Source organism: Phascolarctos cinereus, unplaced genomic scaffold (genome assembly GCF_003287225.1).
Source record: "Phascolarctos cinereus isolate Bilbo 61053 unplaced genomic scaffold, phaCin_HiC Scaffold_5;HRSCAF=322, whole genome shotgun sequence".
Lineage (NCBI taxonomy): Eukaryota > Metazoa > Chordata > Mammalia > Diprotodontia > Phascolarctidae > Phascolarctos > Phascolarctos cinereus.
The window spans coordinates 348588338-348603940 of NW_027555958.1; the positions used below are offsets into that span (position 1 = coordinate 348588338).

The window sequence follows — 15603 nt, forward strand, 5'->3', positions numbered from 1 at the left end:
GAGAGATTTATAGCCACTGGGATTTGGTTGTATTCTCACTTTGACTTGAGGGTTCGAGGCGGGTGAAAGGAACACCTGTATCTCTGCTTATTACACCTGCCAGCCGCAGGCTTCCAGGCAAGACTTTTCCCAATATCTCCACTAGAGCGGTGCAAAGGACGAAGACTTCAAGAACCAGCATGCAACACCGCAGTTGTCATCTATTAAGGTGCAAAGGCTTGCTTTGGAGCGGGAAGGATGGGGAAGGTTGGAGCAGTAGTAGTAGTAGTAGTAGTAGTAGTAGTAGTAGTAGTAGTAGTAGTAGTAGTAGTAGTAGTAGTAGTAGTAGTAGTAGTAGTAGTAGTAGTAGTCATCGTGGAGATCTGCTAGGCTGGTGTGAGGCGGGGAAAAGACGTCCGCACTGCATGTTGGGAACTGTAGTCATCGCGGGGGGGGGGGGAAGTGTCAGAGGACCCGCGCTGCATGCCGGGAATTGTAGTCTCCTCGCCGAGCTCCTCCCCGAGGTGGAGGGAGGACGGCGTTGATGGGGCCACCATTTTAGGCTTCGAAGGGGCCGCGGCCCGAAAGCCGAGGCCGGCTCCACTTCGGTGCCGGGCGGGCCCCGCCTCCAAGGGGACGCCTAGCAGCTGCCCCTCGTCGAGGCCCCGCCTCTCCCCACGTGTCCGCCTCGGGGAGGAGGAGCTGCCTCCTTCAAAGGAGTGGGAGCCGGCGGGCCGCCCGCGCTGTCTCTTGTGCTACTAGCCTGGGAAAGGCTTCGTCTCCGCCCGTCCTGTGTGTGCTCCCCAGGCCCCCGATGCTGTGGCGGTCCTGCCTCTGAACGGCTAGCCTGCCCCGGGTGTCGTTCTCCGAAGCGCCGGCGGGGGGAGCAGCGGCCTTCGTCGGGGCTTGCTTGGGAGAGAGAGCCGAGGCGGGGGGCGGGAGGGCCCCCACGTTCCGTCGAGACGCGGCGACCGCGGGGAGGAGGATGGGGGCGAATCAGCTGGTGGTTCTCAACGTGTACGACATGGTGAGTGCTGGCCCCTGCCCCCCTCCCCCCACCGCGGCGCGGCGCGAACCTGGGGAACCCCTTCTCCCCCCCTCCGTCAGTCTGGACCGGGCCCGCCGAGGATACCCCCTTTTCCCCGCGATGCCCAAGCTGCTTGAGCCCGGCCCATCCTGGAGCGTCCGCCCTGGCCCCGCCTCGACCCCCAGGCCGGGCCGGCGCGAGCTCCCGCAGCCCCCAGTGCGGTGTTTGAGGGAGCTCTGACACTCGGGCGCCAAACTCTCCCGGCCCTTCCCCCTCCGTCTCCGTCCCGGTCCGGCCTCCCCCGCTGCGCTCGCAGCCCTTCTCCACGCTCAGAAATCCTCCCCAATTCCTCCAGGTCCCAACTGTGGATATGCACACGCCACACACGCACACACGCACGAGATGGGGGTAATGCAACAGGTGGGTGAGGAGAGTCTGGAGATGAATTGTTTTCATCCTTGCACTTCGGGGAATTCAAAGCATTTAGGATCCAACGCCAAGGTCTGTTTTGACATATATTCGTGGAGGTTACTGTTGTGTTCTCTGTCAAAGAATTATGAAGGAACAAAATTAGTGAAGTGTACAAATAAAATTTAAACTTTTCTTGTAAGTAGATTGCCAATCAAACTGTAGGCACTTTTTCTTTAGTAGGAAGCAAAAGTTAGTGCTGCACAAAAGATCAGTAATTTCATCCCTGACTTCATAAAGACTCTGGATCAGCATTTCTTAGCTTTGATTTAGCAGCAGCTTGTAAGTATATTGTGACCACCTTTGTGGGAATGGGGTTCCCCATGTTTTTAGATGGATATGGTGGGGAAGAGATCTTTAAGGAGACTATTCATGACTGAAAGATAATGAAATGAAGAAGACATAACCCTTTGATAGTGGCAATTTGTCTGCGGTTCAAGGATTCACTTTAGGATTTGCAGATGCCCCTGTGCCTGTGACTTGGCATAAACTAACCACAAAGTGAGATAAAGATTGAGATTCCAGCATAAGAAAAGTCTGCACTTGTGAGCCAAAGCTAGAGCTGCAAGCAAAGCCAGGCTTGCCATGATACATCAGTAATGTCTTTATGATACACTGGTGTGTCCTGAATCTCTAGTTGGGAAATAACTTTCAAGATGTCAACTTTCTTTGTGTGCTTAGTTATCAAATGTTTTTCAAGACCCATGCCCTCTCAACTACTTCTTTTTAAAGTCCTTAAAACCGTTTATATGATTTTCATTATTTTCTACAATATGTAGTCATCTTCATGTGGTTTTTCCCCTCTCAACTCATAAAGACTACAACTATAATCCAGATTTATTCTGCTTTTCAGCCCATTAATCCCAGAGAGAGTAAGAATACATACTAGCAGTTGCCCTCAGGTCTAAGACCTAAAAGAAACTACACTAAGAGCAAGTAAACATTCTAATAAAGATTGGAAATATGTTCCTCTGTGTTTATTTAGGCTATAGAAGCTAATATGCAGCAAAGAATTATATAAAGAATTGTATTCTCATAAATATGGAAACGATTGGTAAAAATTTCCAAAGTGGCAAAAATATCTGTGATCTTGAAAAAGATCTTTGTGTGAGCTAGTAAAGGATAGTCTTAATCCTCAGGAGATAGTTCAAAACAGAGGCTACAGTGATTTGTCCATCTACCCACTACTAGAACCCAGATTTCCTGGCTTGCAGTGTAGCATTTATAGATCACATTTGAATCAGGTCAAATTTGGAACTTGTTTCTTCTCCGTAATATGATTCCCATCTTTACTTTGTTATAGTTTTAATCCATAAGAGAAGCATTTGAATGATTATCAGATGATCAATGGCTATTATTCAACTCTAAATTGTTTTAGCCTTCCTATTTGAAAGGCAGGGCTTCCTTTCAATTTATGAATTTTTCATAATGGGGTAAGGCATCTTTTTAGGCTTTTGTTTTGTTTTTTGCTCATTTTCTTGGTCCTTATCTTTCCTCTGACTCAGTTCACCTAGAGAAATTTTGGTTCTTGAAGTTTTAAACTATCATTTGGTCTTCTTTTGGTTTCAGCCCATCCTTAATTCCATTATATGTTATGGCCTGCATATTTAAGGAAGACTGTATATGTGTGCAGGTGTGGACTAGCTGTAATTTTCACAGTGTATATGTGAAAACAAACCTTTAGTTTGCAATTACGGTTGACAGGGCCTGTTGCCATTTTCAGCCATCTTTTTTGCTTCTCAGACTTCCATTTGCCTTGAGTTAGATCAAGCCCCAGTGTTTTCATTTATTGCATTCTTGATTGACCTCTTGTCTATTAACTCCTTCCCATAGAGAATCAGTGCAGTCCTCAAAGATTACCTAGACATCGGGAATGATGATATGGTATTATGTTATTTAATCACCTTAGTGATTAAATCCACTGAACTTAGTCAAAAGACTTGATTGAGTTTGAGCTTTGCCACTTGCTAGTTGTGAACCTAGTCAAATTGACTTACCTCTGAGTGTATATTAGGTATAATAATACTTAGATTAATTACCTTACAGGGTTATTGAAATAATTAAATGTGAATGCATATAAAGGGCTCTGTAAATTCTAAAAGTTTTCTATAAATGAAAACTGTTGTCTTCCTATTTGTGTAGGACTTGAGGGAAATTCCATCCTCCATAAAGTATGTTCTTGAGTTATTTTTCTCTATGTGGAAATTCATATTCAATAAACATTTAATACCTGCAGGGTATATGGTATACAGACATTGAGGATACACAGATGGAAAGGCCTCAAGAAACTTAGAAGCCAGTAGGGGGATAAGACCACACAAATTGATATATTATATATTAGGATATAATAAACACATAGGATCTAGTCCGGTGAGAGGTTTATGAGAAATTTGCAAAAGGCTTTATGGAAGAGGCAGCATTCTAAACTGTGTCTTGATGCAGTAAGCAAGAAGAGATGTAAAAAGAATCCTGTGTCTGGCTTAGAGCCACCTTGATACTGCCTAAATGTAAAGTTTTCAAGTGTGAGTATTTACACCTCAAATCAGCAAAGCCTACAAATCAGGACTTGATTTATTGTTTTGTTGATTTTCTAGATTTAAGAAAATAATCATGCAAATTAAATTTCAAAGTGTGCTATGAGCACTTTTTTCTGGAGAGACGGTTGTTAAACATTTACCAGCACCTCTGTGATCAGAGGACAGAAACAAAATTGCAGGGAGACAGGAAAAGGGGGAAACAATGTATGAAGGATAATTGGGGAGTGGGGGGGGGCAGGGATTGTGATGAGAAAAGCCTGATAATTTAGAGCCAAATTTTGGTAGGGTTAAATGTGCCCCACTCAGAATAAAACACTAATTATTCTAGCAAGGACCTGTTCTGCATTCAGGAAGACCTAGTTGCAGACACCTTCCTTCTCTGACATATTTTCTTAACCTCTCTGTGGCCCCATGCAATTTTCTAAGACTAACTTAGAGATCAGTTGCTCTCTGCATTTATGAAGGGAGTTTCCAAAACAATTTAATTTTCTACTTTGTGAATGTTTCCCACAGTTCCAGAATCTTATGTTCCCCCAAAATATGTGTGTACATGCATGTATGTGCATAATATATATCCATCCATGTCCTGTAGACAGTGGGAACTGATGAAAGTGGCTACTAAAGTAATTTTTTCTTGAAGCCCTGATCTAATCATGTTAGTCAACTTAAGGCTCCATACTACCTCTAGGGTCAATTTTAAACTCTGGTGTAAAGATGGAAGCAACTAAACAACTTGAGTTTGAGGTGGCTGTGAGACATGCAAGTAGACATAGTCCTACTGTTTGAGTGGGATATAGAGCAAAGCAAGTGATTAAGATTCCCTGGAAAGAGGGACAGCTAGGTGGCACAGTGGATAGAGTGCATGGGCTGGAGTCAGGGAGACTCACCTTCCTGAGTTCAAAACTGGCCTCAGACACTTACTAGCTGAATTAACCTTTGTTTGCCTCATTTTCCTCATCTGTAAAATGAGCTGGAGAAGGAAATGACAAACCACTCCAGTATCTTTACCAAGAAAACCCCAAATGGGGTCACAAAAGTCGGACACGACTGAAAAACAACTGAACAACCACAACTATGGAAAAAATGTTAAATTTGGAATCAGAGAACCTGGGTTTAAATTCTGCCTCTTACACCACCTTTGTGACCTTGAACCCTTAAGTCACTTAACTTCTCTGGCTTTCGGTTTCCTCATTTTAAGATGTGAGAGGCTGGTCCAGAGGGCCTCAGGGGTTAGTTCCCATTCTAAATCTTTGATTCAGTATTAAAGTCTTTGTTTCTCTAAAGTCTTTTCATATATCCTATATGTAGACAGTCATACCTGCAATACAAGTGGGGACAAATTGGTCTTAATTGTTTTCCTACATGGAATGTGGGCCTTTTAAATTATTTTTAGCCACTTAATCCAGTGTCAGGCAGTAGTGGGTCAACATTTCCAGAAGTGTACTAACAACAAAATTTCGCTTACCCAGGCTAACTCTAAATTGCCTTCACCCAATCCACAAAAAACCTAAAATAAGCTATAATAGACATGTTCTTTCCCTAGGGGACCCTTCTGAGGCAGGAGAGGAGCTTTGATTGTACTAAGATCATTATTTCCTGTATATGTCTTAAGTTCCACCAAAAATATTAGTAGTTGGAAATATGGATGTTCTGTGTGTCTGTGTTTCCCTGAGATTTGATTAGGTAATCTTATTAGGAAAGGTTTAAATTATTTGGTACTATTGGTTCCTATTCCATCTAGCACTTTAATTCTCTTTAAACACCTGAGAACACATTTCCCAAGTGTTTCTTTATACTTCTAGTCTTATATCCAAATGTTACCTATATATTATATAGATTTGTGAATTCAGATGTCAGGATTACATAGGTAAGTTTACATAGACTGTGACCACAGAAATGACCAAGAAAAGAATGTAGCATAAGAAATATCTCCCTTTTTATACATTGCTCTCTTACAGTTGTACAGGTCATAGGATCGTAGGCTCATCTTCTTAGAGCTGGAAGAATTTTAGAAGCTGTCAAGGCCAACCCTCACATTTTACAGATGAGGAAAACTGAGGCCCAGAGGTCGTACCACAAATAAATAGTAATAGAATCAAGATTTGAACCCCTCATCTTCTCCAAATCTAATGTTCTTTCCAATGTGCCATGTTTCCTTTCAAGTATGTCTCTGAAAAAGTTTTTATTTTTAATTTGACATGGTAAATTCATAGAGATCTTAGATGTATATGGAATGAATCATCATTGTCATTATCTATTATTTATTTATATGTTCCAGGCACTGTACTAAATTCTGGGGATGCAAAGAAAGACAGTGACGTGCTTCCTGCTCTCAGGGAGCTCATATTGTGATGGGGGAAACAACAAGGAAACAACAATGGGAATACAACATACATGCTATCTAAATGGAAAGTGATCTCAGCAGGAAGTGGGGGGGGAGGTGGAGGAAGAGGGAGAGGCCTCTTGCAAAAGTGGGATTTGAGCCAAATTTGAAAGATTCCAGGAGGGGGCCATGAGGAGGGAGAGTGCATTACAGATATGGGAGGCCACTCTTTTTAAAAAGGCGCTGAGTCAGGAAATAGAGTATAGGGTGCAAGGAAGAGCAAAAAGGCTAATGTCTCTGGATGGTATTGTGAGAAACCTGGAAAGGCAGGAGGGGCAGGTTGTGAAGGCCTTTCAAAGCTATAGAGGGGGAGAGAATTCTGAGAAGATGGTGGAGTAGATCAGAAAACTTTTGGCTCTCCAAATTTCCTCCACAAAAATAGACAGAACATCCGCCTCAGAGCACCAGAAAAAAAGAAGATAAAGCAGATGTCCTCCTAAGACTATCTGAGGAGACACCAAACTCTAAGGTTTGGCCTGAGTGAAGTGCAAACACCTCCAGGCCATCTGTGCAGAATCAACAAACAACAAGCCCTGGAGGTAGCTGGGTTGAGAGGCAGTCTCAGCCTTCACAACTTTTATCTCTAGGACAGTGTGGGGGTCAGACTGAGAAGGAGATTAAAGGACCTTCTGGTATCGAGGGATGCTACGCACAGCTGTGCTGACTAGACTTGTGCTGAGCTGTGGCTGTGGGGAGAAGGGGCTAGCACACACTGGTGAGTGCAGTAATGAGGGGCAGGGACCCTGTTGGCACTTGCACCAGCCCCTGGTTTCAGTTCTGCGGCAGAGAGGACAGCTGTAGTTTGCAGCCACTGGAGGGACCACAGGGATCAACATTATTTGCGAGACAGTTGGCTAGGGGCCCTAGCTGTGGTTTAGGAGTGGATAGGAGAGCCCAAGACTGGGCCCGAAGACAGACCTCAGAAAATAACAGTAAGAAGGACCTGAGGCTTGGGGCATCATTCCCCATACCTTGAGACTACAACTTGATTACACTGATAACTGCTAAAAACAAAATAAAGCTAAAAATTAATAAGCAAAGGAGAATGAATGCAACCATAGATAGTTACTCTGGGGACACAGAAGATCTGGGTTCATATTCAGAGGGAGATAATAAAGCTAAAAAGCCACTCCTTTTTCAATGAGAAATATCAAATGGTCCCAAGTTCTTGGAAGAACTTTAAAAGGACTTTAAAAACCAAATAAGAGAAAGATTAAGGGAAAAAAAATTAGAGAAGTACAAGAAAATTATGAAAAGAAAGTCAACCAACTGGAAATAGAAAATCAAAAACTTAAGGAAGAAAATAATTCCCCAAAAGCTAGAATTGGGCAAGGGGAAGCTAATAATGTTCTAAGACAGCAAGAAATCATAAAATGAAATCAAAAGAATGAAAATATAGCAGAGAAACTGAAACATCTCATCAGAAAAACAACTGATCTGGAGAATGGATTGAGGAGAGATAATATAAGAATAATTGGACTACCTGAAAATTACAATAAAAAAATAATCTTGATATAATAAGAAATCATCAAGGAAAATTGCCCTGAAGTTCTAGAACAAGAAGTCAAAACAGAAATAGAAAAAAAAAATTCCACTAATCACCACCTGAAAGAGATCCCAGGAAGAAAACTTACAGGAATATCATAGCCAAGTTTCAAAGCTCCAAGGTTAAAGAAAAAATATTGGAAGCAACAAGAAAAAAACAATTTAAATATCATGGAGCTACGATAAGGATTATACAAGACCTAGTAGCTACTATGTTGAAGGACCATAGGTCTTGGAATACTGTATTCCATAGAGCAAAAGAGGTGGGATTACAACCAGGGTTAACTTAACCAGCAAAGTCTAAGTATAATCCTGAATGGGGAAAAAAAAAATGGATTTTTAACAAATTAAAAGTTCTTCAAATTTTTAATGACAAAAACCCCAGAACTTAAGGGAAAATTCAACACATAACATCTAGGAGAAATATAAGGTAAACATTAAAGACCAATTTTAAGGGACTCAATAAGGTCAAATTGTTTACTTTGTATATGTGAAAATATTAGCAGTATTCTTATAATTGTCATCATTATTTGGGTAGTTTGAAAGAAAGGCTTGGGCTGAGCTGAATATGATGGAATGATTCTAAAAAAATTGAATTGTTGAGAGATAAAAAGGAGTAATTAATGCATGCAAATTAGGCATAAAAGGAAAAATTGATACAGAAGAAGCTAGTAAGGGGGGTGGGTACTGTTGGAACCTTACTTTCATTGGGAATGAGTTAAGGAGGAATGTATGTATGTATGTATGTATGTATGTATGTATGTATGTATAAAAGTCTTCTAAATCAGAAAGAAATAAGAGGGCAAGGGGATGGGGAGAGGATAAGGAAGGGACTTTTAAAGGTGGGTTAAGGAATATGAGGCAAGGTAGCAGGTAGAAATAAAGCAGAGGAGTGAGGAGAGATAGGGGATATAGGGTGAAAAGGATAGTGAGGGAAAACAGGAAGGAGGAAAATACAAAAGCAATCGTAGCTTAGAACATAAATGGAACAAATTTACCCATAAAATGGAAATGGGTAGCAGATTAAAAATTTGAATTCAACAATATGTTGCTTTCAGGAAACATAAAATTGAGAGATACACACAAAAATAAAGAGCAGGAGTGGAATTTATTGAAAAAAAAAGTAGGGATAGTAATCATCTCAGACAAAGTTAAAAAAATAGATTTAACCAAAATTGAAAAATAGAAACTGTGCTATGTGTCAGCAGTATTATTCAGTATTGTTTTAGATCATTTAAAATACCTAGACAATGTAAAATAGCTGAACATATACCTGCCAAAATACCGAAACTATATAAACATAAATGTAAACCACTTTTTTATACAAATAAATTCAGATCCAAATAATTGAAGTAATATTTATTGTTCATGGGTAGGTAAAGACAATATAATTCTTAAAATGATGGTTTTACCTAACTAATCTATTTATTCAATGTCATCCCAATTAAATTACTAAAAAAAATTATTTTAATCAGAAAAAGATAATAACAAAGTTTATTTGGAAGCATAAAAGGTCAGGAGCTCCAAAGAAACCAAGGAAAAAAGATATAAAGGAAGTAGATTCAGCAATATCAGACCTTAAACTATATTATAAGATGAGAGCATTATTGAAATGTAAAAAGGATAATTTCAGTTATTTTAGATTAAAATTTTCTTGTATAAATAAAACTCGTGTGGCCAAGAATAGAAGGAATGCCGAAAATTGGTAGGGGAAAGTTTCATAGACACTCTCTCAGATAGAATGTGATTGGGTTGGAATATTGCTATGGTATGGGAAATGATGGGCTGGTTGGTTTAGAAAAACATGGAAAGACTTAAGAAGGAAGATGTTATCCACCTTCAGAGAAACAGATGATAGGAGAAAATAAGCACAGTATGGTCTTACATATATGTGTATGTTTATAGATATCTGTGTGTGTGTGTGTGTAGGGGTGGGGGATTTATATTGTTGTCTTTGTATATGTTTTACTTTCTTCATCCTGCATCAGTTCATGGTGATAACTTATATGTTTCTCTGAGTTCTTATCATTCCTTAAGGTGAAGTAATGTTTTATTAGATCCATAGGCCATAATTTGTTCAGCCGTTTCCTAGCTGGTAAACACAGACACACATTTCATCTCTTGCTTTTTGTTAGCACAGATAATGCCACTGTGAACATATTTATATGCCTTTGGTTATCTGTTTGAGGGATCCCTCTGCTACCTTGAAGAAGTAGGATCTCCAGGTCAGAGATAGGGACACTTTAGTAACTTATCTTGAGTAATTTCACATTGACCCAATTCACAGTTCCAGTTTTGTTCAAGTCTGTGTTAAGCACCTACTATGTGCTAGGCTCTAAAGATACAAATGTAGAATTGAGACAGGAGCTTCTACTGGGAGGGAATGTACCATTCACAGTTAAGTAAATATAGAATGTGTAGAAAGTAAATAGGATGTGACGGGGAGCAGGGGCAGAGCATCTTGCTAACAAGTGGGAGAATCAGGAAAAGGCCTGTGAAGATGGTAACACTCTAAGCCTGGGAAGGAGGGAGCATTCCAGATATGGAAGACCACCTGTATAGTCACAGAGGCAGGAGATGGAATGTCATGCAGGTTGCTTGGTCTTCCCATAGCTGCCCAAAAATAAATTTTCCCATTTTGGGGGATGGGGGGGAAGCATCATGGCATAGCAATTAGAGCTTTGGATCAAGATATAGGTTCAAATCCTCCCAAGTTGTTTAATTTTTCCAGTCCTCAGTTTCCTTCCCTGTAAAATAGGGATAATAATAGTACCTACCTCTACTGGGTAATTATAGAGATCAAATGAGATAATATATGTAAAACATTTTCCAATCTAAAGCCGTGTATAAACGTCAGCTATAATAATATTCTTTTGATGACCTGGGATTTCATCAGTGCAGGGGGAGTGTTTGGCAAGGAATTCTCTACCAATGCACATTAGCGCCTCCTCTGTTATTTATGTTCTTAGAAAGTTGTCTAAAGCACTTGTAGGTGAAGTGACTTGAACCCAGGCCTTCCTGACTCTGACATCAGTTCTACCCGTTATACCCCACTGCCCCCTGACATTGTTGTTCAGTCATTTCAGTTATGTCTGACTCTTCATGATCCCATTTGGGGTTTTCTTGGCAAAGATACTGGAGTGGTTTGCCATTTCCTTCTCCAGCTCATTTTACAGATGAGGAAACAGAGGCAAATGGGGTAAGTGACTTGCCCAGGGTTACACAGCTACTAAGTATCTGAGGTCAGATTTAAACTCAGGAAGGTGAGTCTTCTAGGTCCAGCACTCTATCCCCGAGCCACATAACTGCCTGGTATTGTACCTGTAGCTATTATTTATTATTGTTATTATTTTGTTTATTATTATTATTATTATTATTATTATTATTATAACTAGTTTAATAAATTATTTGATTTGGGATATTTTTTTCCTGTGGCTATTAATAGTTCATATTTCTTCTTTTGAAAACTATTCTTGACTTTCACCTCCAGTCTATTGGAGAATGGGTCTTAATCTTATACATTTGTCATTCCTTATAGATCTGTTTTGTCTTTTATGTTTTTTTGCATGTTTGCTTAATTGTGAGTTATCTTGATATTTTTAATGGTGTGATTTTAAGAGATAATTAACTTGTTTATCCATTTTTAATTAATTGGGTATAATGTGTGGTTATCTAAACCCATTTTTTGACAAGACTGCTTTCCAGTTTTCCCAGCAGTTCTTTTGAAATAGACTCACTTTTCAAGTAGTTTATGTTCTTGAATTTATTGAATGCTAGATTATTGATTATATTTGTTTTTAGTTTGCTTACCTAGTTTATTGCACTAGTCAGCTGTGTTATTCAATACCAAATAGTTTTAGTAACCTTAACTCAGATATCTCCTGCCTCTGACAGGACTAGTCACTTAGCTCTTAGTGCTCTGGACTCCTCTCTAAGATCCTTAAGTTTCAGAGAAGGTGCAGGCCCACTTTGGTAGAAGAAGTAACCTCATGTAGGAGTTCTCTGTACCAATATATACCTAAACCCTTATGCCAGTCTTTCTCTGTATCTCAATCCATTGTTATTGAACTTTTATCCTCCAAATGAATTTTGTTGTTTTGTCTAATGTAAATGCAGTAAAGTGTCCTTTAGTGATTTAATTGGCCCAAAGTCAGGTTTTCTTATTTTTACTATGTTGATGCAGCCCAGCTATGAATAATTAGAAATCTGTGCAATTATTTAGATCACCTATTTACATAAAAAATTATTTTGTATTTGGAGTAACTGATGCATAGGGGTGAGTTAATTATCAGATATTTAATGCATTTCACTATGTTAAATGGAATTTTATACTTTTAACTTCTTCCTGTTGAGTTTTATTAGTCACTTGCAACAAGGCTGCTGTTTTTTCGTGGATTGATTGCTAGCGTTAGTTAAGCTGTGTTAATTGTTTTATTTTTTCATTGATTCTTTAAGGTGCCTTATTTAAGCAGACTACTCTATCATCTACAAATTTGCCTCCTCTTTGCCTATATGTGTCTCCTCACTTTCTTGTTTTATAGCTAGTATTTCTAGCACTGTCAAATAGTAATTTCAGAGGTTCTTAGTCATTTTTGGGTGTCATGGGACCTCCTGTGCAGTCCAGAGAAGATTATGTATGGACCTTTTCTCAAAATAATGTTATAAGTAGGATTACAAAGAACATTAATTATATTGAAATGCAGTTATCAAAATATTTTTTAAAACAAGTTCACAGACCCCAAGTTAAGAACCACTTAACTGAGGAAACCCAACACTGTTTCTCTGCTACAAATAATGCTAGATTTGGTTTCTGCTACTTTTTATCATATTGAAGAAAAGTCTTTTTATTCCTGTTCTTTAGTGGTTTTAGACTCAACATTACAAACTATCCTTGCATACCTGGTCCAGCCTGCTCATTGAAGAATTTTAAAATATATTTCTATAGTCTAGCTAATGTATAATAATTATGCATCAATATTCATTAGTGATATTGGTATATTGTTTTCTTTCTCTGCTCTGTCTCTCCCTGGTGTTGGTTTCAGGATCATTTTTGTCTCATAGAAGGATTGGGTAAGGTGTTTTTTTTTCTCTATTTTTCTAAATAGTATATGTAGCATAGGAGTTATTTGTCTTATGTTTGTTAGAATTCAGTTACAAATCCATCTGACCAGGATTTTTACCTGGGAGTTCATTTATGACTATGGAAAAAAAGTTTATATTTTCAATATCCTGTTTTGTTCATTTGAGTATTTTTCATATTGTAAATATTACATTTAAATTTTCTGGTTTGTTCAGTGTGTTATATACCAAGATTACGTGTGTGTGTGTGTGTATACACACACACACACACACATATATATGTAATAACTTATAATGGTTTTCTTTCCTTTTCATTGTGAATTCCCATTTTTTTATTTTCGGTAGTTTGGTTTTTTGTTTTGGTTTGGGTTTTTTGGTGAGGCAATTTGGGATAAGTGACTTGCCCAGAGTCACACACCCGGGTCCTCCTGACTCCAGGGCCAGTGTTCTATCCACTGTGCCAACTAGCTGCCCCTCTTCTGTTTATAAAAAATCAGATTAGGTACTGGTGTATTTTGTTGATTTAAAAAAAAGAGGTCAGGGGCAGCTAGGTGGCACAGTGGAGTCAGGAGGACCTGGGTTCAAATGCAGCCTCAGACCCATAACACTCACTAGCTGTGTGACCCTGGGCAAGTCACTTAACCCCATTGCCTAACCAAAAAAAAAAAAACTTAAAAAAAATAGGCCAAACAAAAAAAGAGGTCAGTTTTATTTCTCCCCTCAATCATTTTGTTTTCTATTTTGTTCGTATTTTCTAGATTTTTACTTTTGTGACTAATTTGATGAAAATCTAAGGTGGTTTTTTTTTTTAGTTGCATGCTCAAATGGTTGATATTTTCTTCTTGTAAATATGTGTTCAAAGATAAAATTTCCTAAAGATTACTTTAGGTACATGCCACAACTTTTGATATGTTGTCTCATTTTCATTTTTTTCTATGATTTTTTTTCCTTTGGCCCACTTATTTGGGATAATTATTTAGTCTCTGTCCTTTGTTCATATTTCCTTCTTTGATTACAATTTTTATTGCATTATGGATTCTAACTGTTGTATTCTTAGAACATGATCAGTTTTAAACTTCAAAATTACTTTTCACTGTTGAAAAATACTTTTCACTTCTTAGTAGTCACCAAAAATTGTCATGACTAGTTTTTCTCACATTCTGTTCATATCCTTAATTTTTTTCTTGTTTATTTTTCTCTTAGATTTTTCTAAGTCTGAAAGAGGCACAATGAAATCATCTGAGTATTTTCTAGGTTGGCTTGGAATTCAGTTAGCTTTCGTTTAAGTATTTAGTTGCTATACTGTAAAGCTCACACACACCTCCACAAATATATCTGTTATTAGTTAATAATAATAACAATAACAGCCAATACATTGCTGTTTCTTATTTGCCAGTGATATTCAGTGTGAATTTCTTCATTATATTTAACTCTTAGATCATCTTTGATAAGTTCTTAAGTTCATTAGATATTTTGGTAATGAAGAAAATAGATAATAGGTAATAAATAGGTAATGAAGAAAAGACACAAGTAGGAAATCTATCACCAAAACTCCAAAATTCATAGAGCATTTAGTAGCTATTCTACTAAAATTATGAAATGATATAGGGGCTATGTAGGCCGTTGTTAAAGTGCTTACTACACATTGAGCTTTTCAGTACACTGAAACCTTTTTTTTAGGATCTTTTTTTTAGACAAACATTTCTAACAGTACTTGATCCATCCTATGCTGACATTTCTTGAAGGGAATTTTAGACTCTCCTCCCCCCATTACCATATATATATATTTTGTGTTTTATTTATGTACCTCTGTTCTCAAATAAGAATATAAGCTCCTTGAGGCTAGAACTGTTACTATTTGGGGGGTTTTTTGTATCCCTTGCACCCAATATGGTGTCTGTCATAATGTCTCTAACGAGATATTTATAAAGCCCTTAGCACAATGCCTAGCACATAGTAGATGCATAATAAGTGCTTATTCCTTTCCTTTAACCTTTATAAGGCAGATCCTTATCATAGGATCATAGATTTAGTGCTGTAAATATTCCTAGAGGACATACTGTCCAACACTGTTCTTTGGCAAGTAAGGAAAACAGGCCCAGCTGAGATTAAAGTGACTTGCCCAAGTCTGTCTGGGGTAGGATTCAAATCTAGATCTTCTTGTCTCCCAAGTCCAACATTTTAATATTTAATATGCCATGCTGCTTTAACAGCTTAATAAATGCTTGTTGATTAATTGACCTCAAGCGTAAGCTTTTATATTTACCCTTTTGCAATATATTACTTGTGTTACAAGCAGCATGTTAATTTTTTTAAAAAGTTTTTTTGATTAAAAAAATAAAAAGCCTGCTATGTACCAAGCACTATACTAGGCACTGGAATACAAAAAAAGGAAAAACATACAGAGACTCTGTTTTACTGGTAAGGGTGCTGCAAATGTGGATAAATATGCAAATGGAAAGAATATTGGGGGATCTGATCATGTGACTCCTCTACTTAATCAGTTTTCCAGTGGCTTCTTATTGCCCCTAGGATAAAATGTAAACTCCTCTATTTAACTTTTATGACCCTTCATATCCTGGGGT

At 38.4% G+C, this 15603-nt stretch overlaps 1 protein-coding gene across 1 annotated transcript in view; it reads left to right on the forward strand.

Moving 5' to 3' along the window:
• Positions 1–510: 510 nt before the first annotated feature.
• The window catches only part of DESI2 (desumoylating isopeptidase 2), a 45506-nt gene continuing 30413 nt past the window's right edge, over positions 511–15603 (forward strand). Inside the window, exon 1 of the mRNA XM_020982099.2 lies at positions 511–1006. Coding sequence (XP_020837758.1) covers positions 965–1006 — 42 coding nt within the window. The 5' untranslated portion in view covers positions 511–964. The remainder of the gene's footprint in view (positions 1007–15603) is intronic.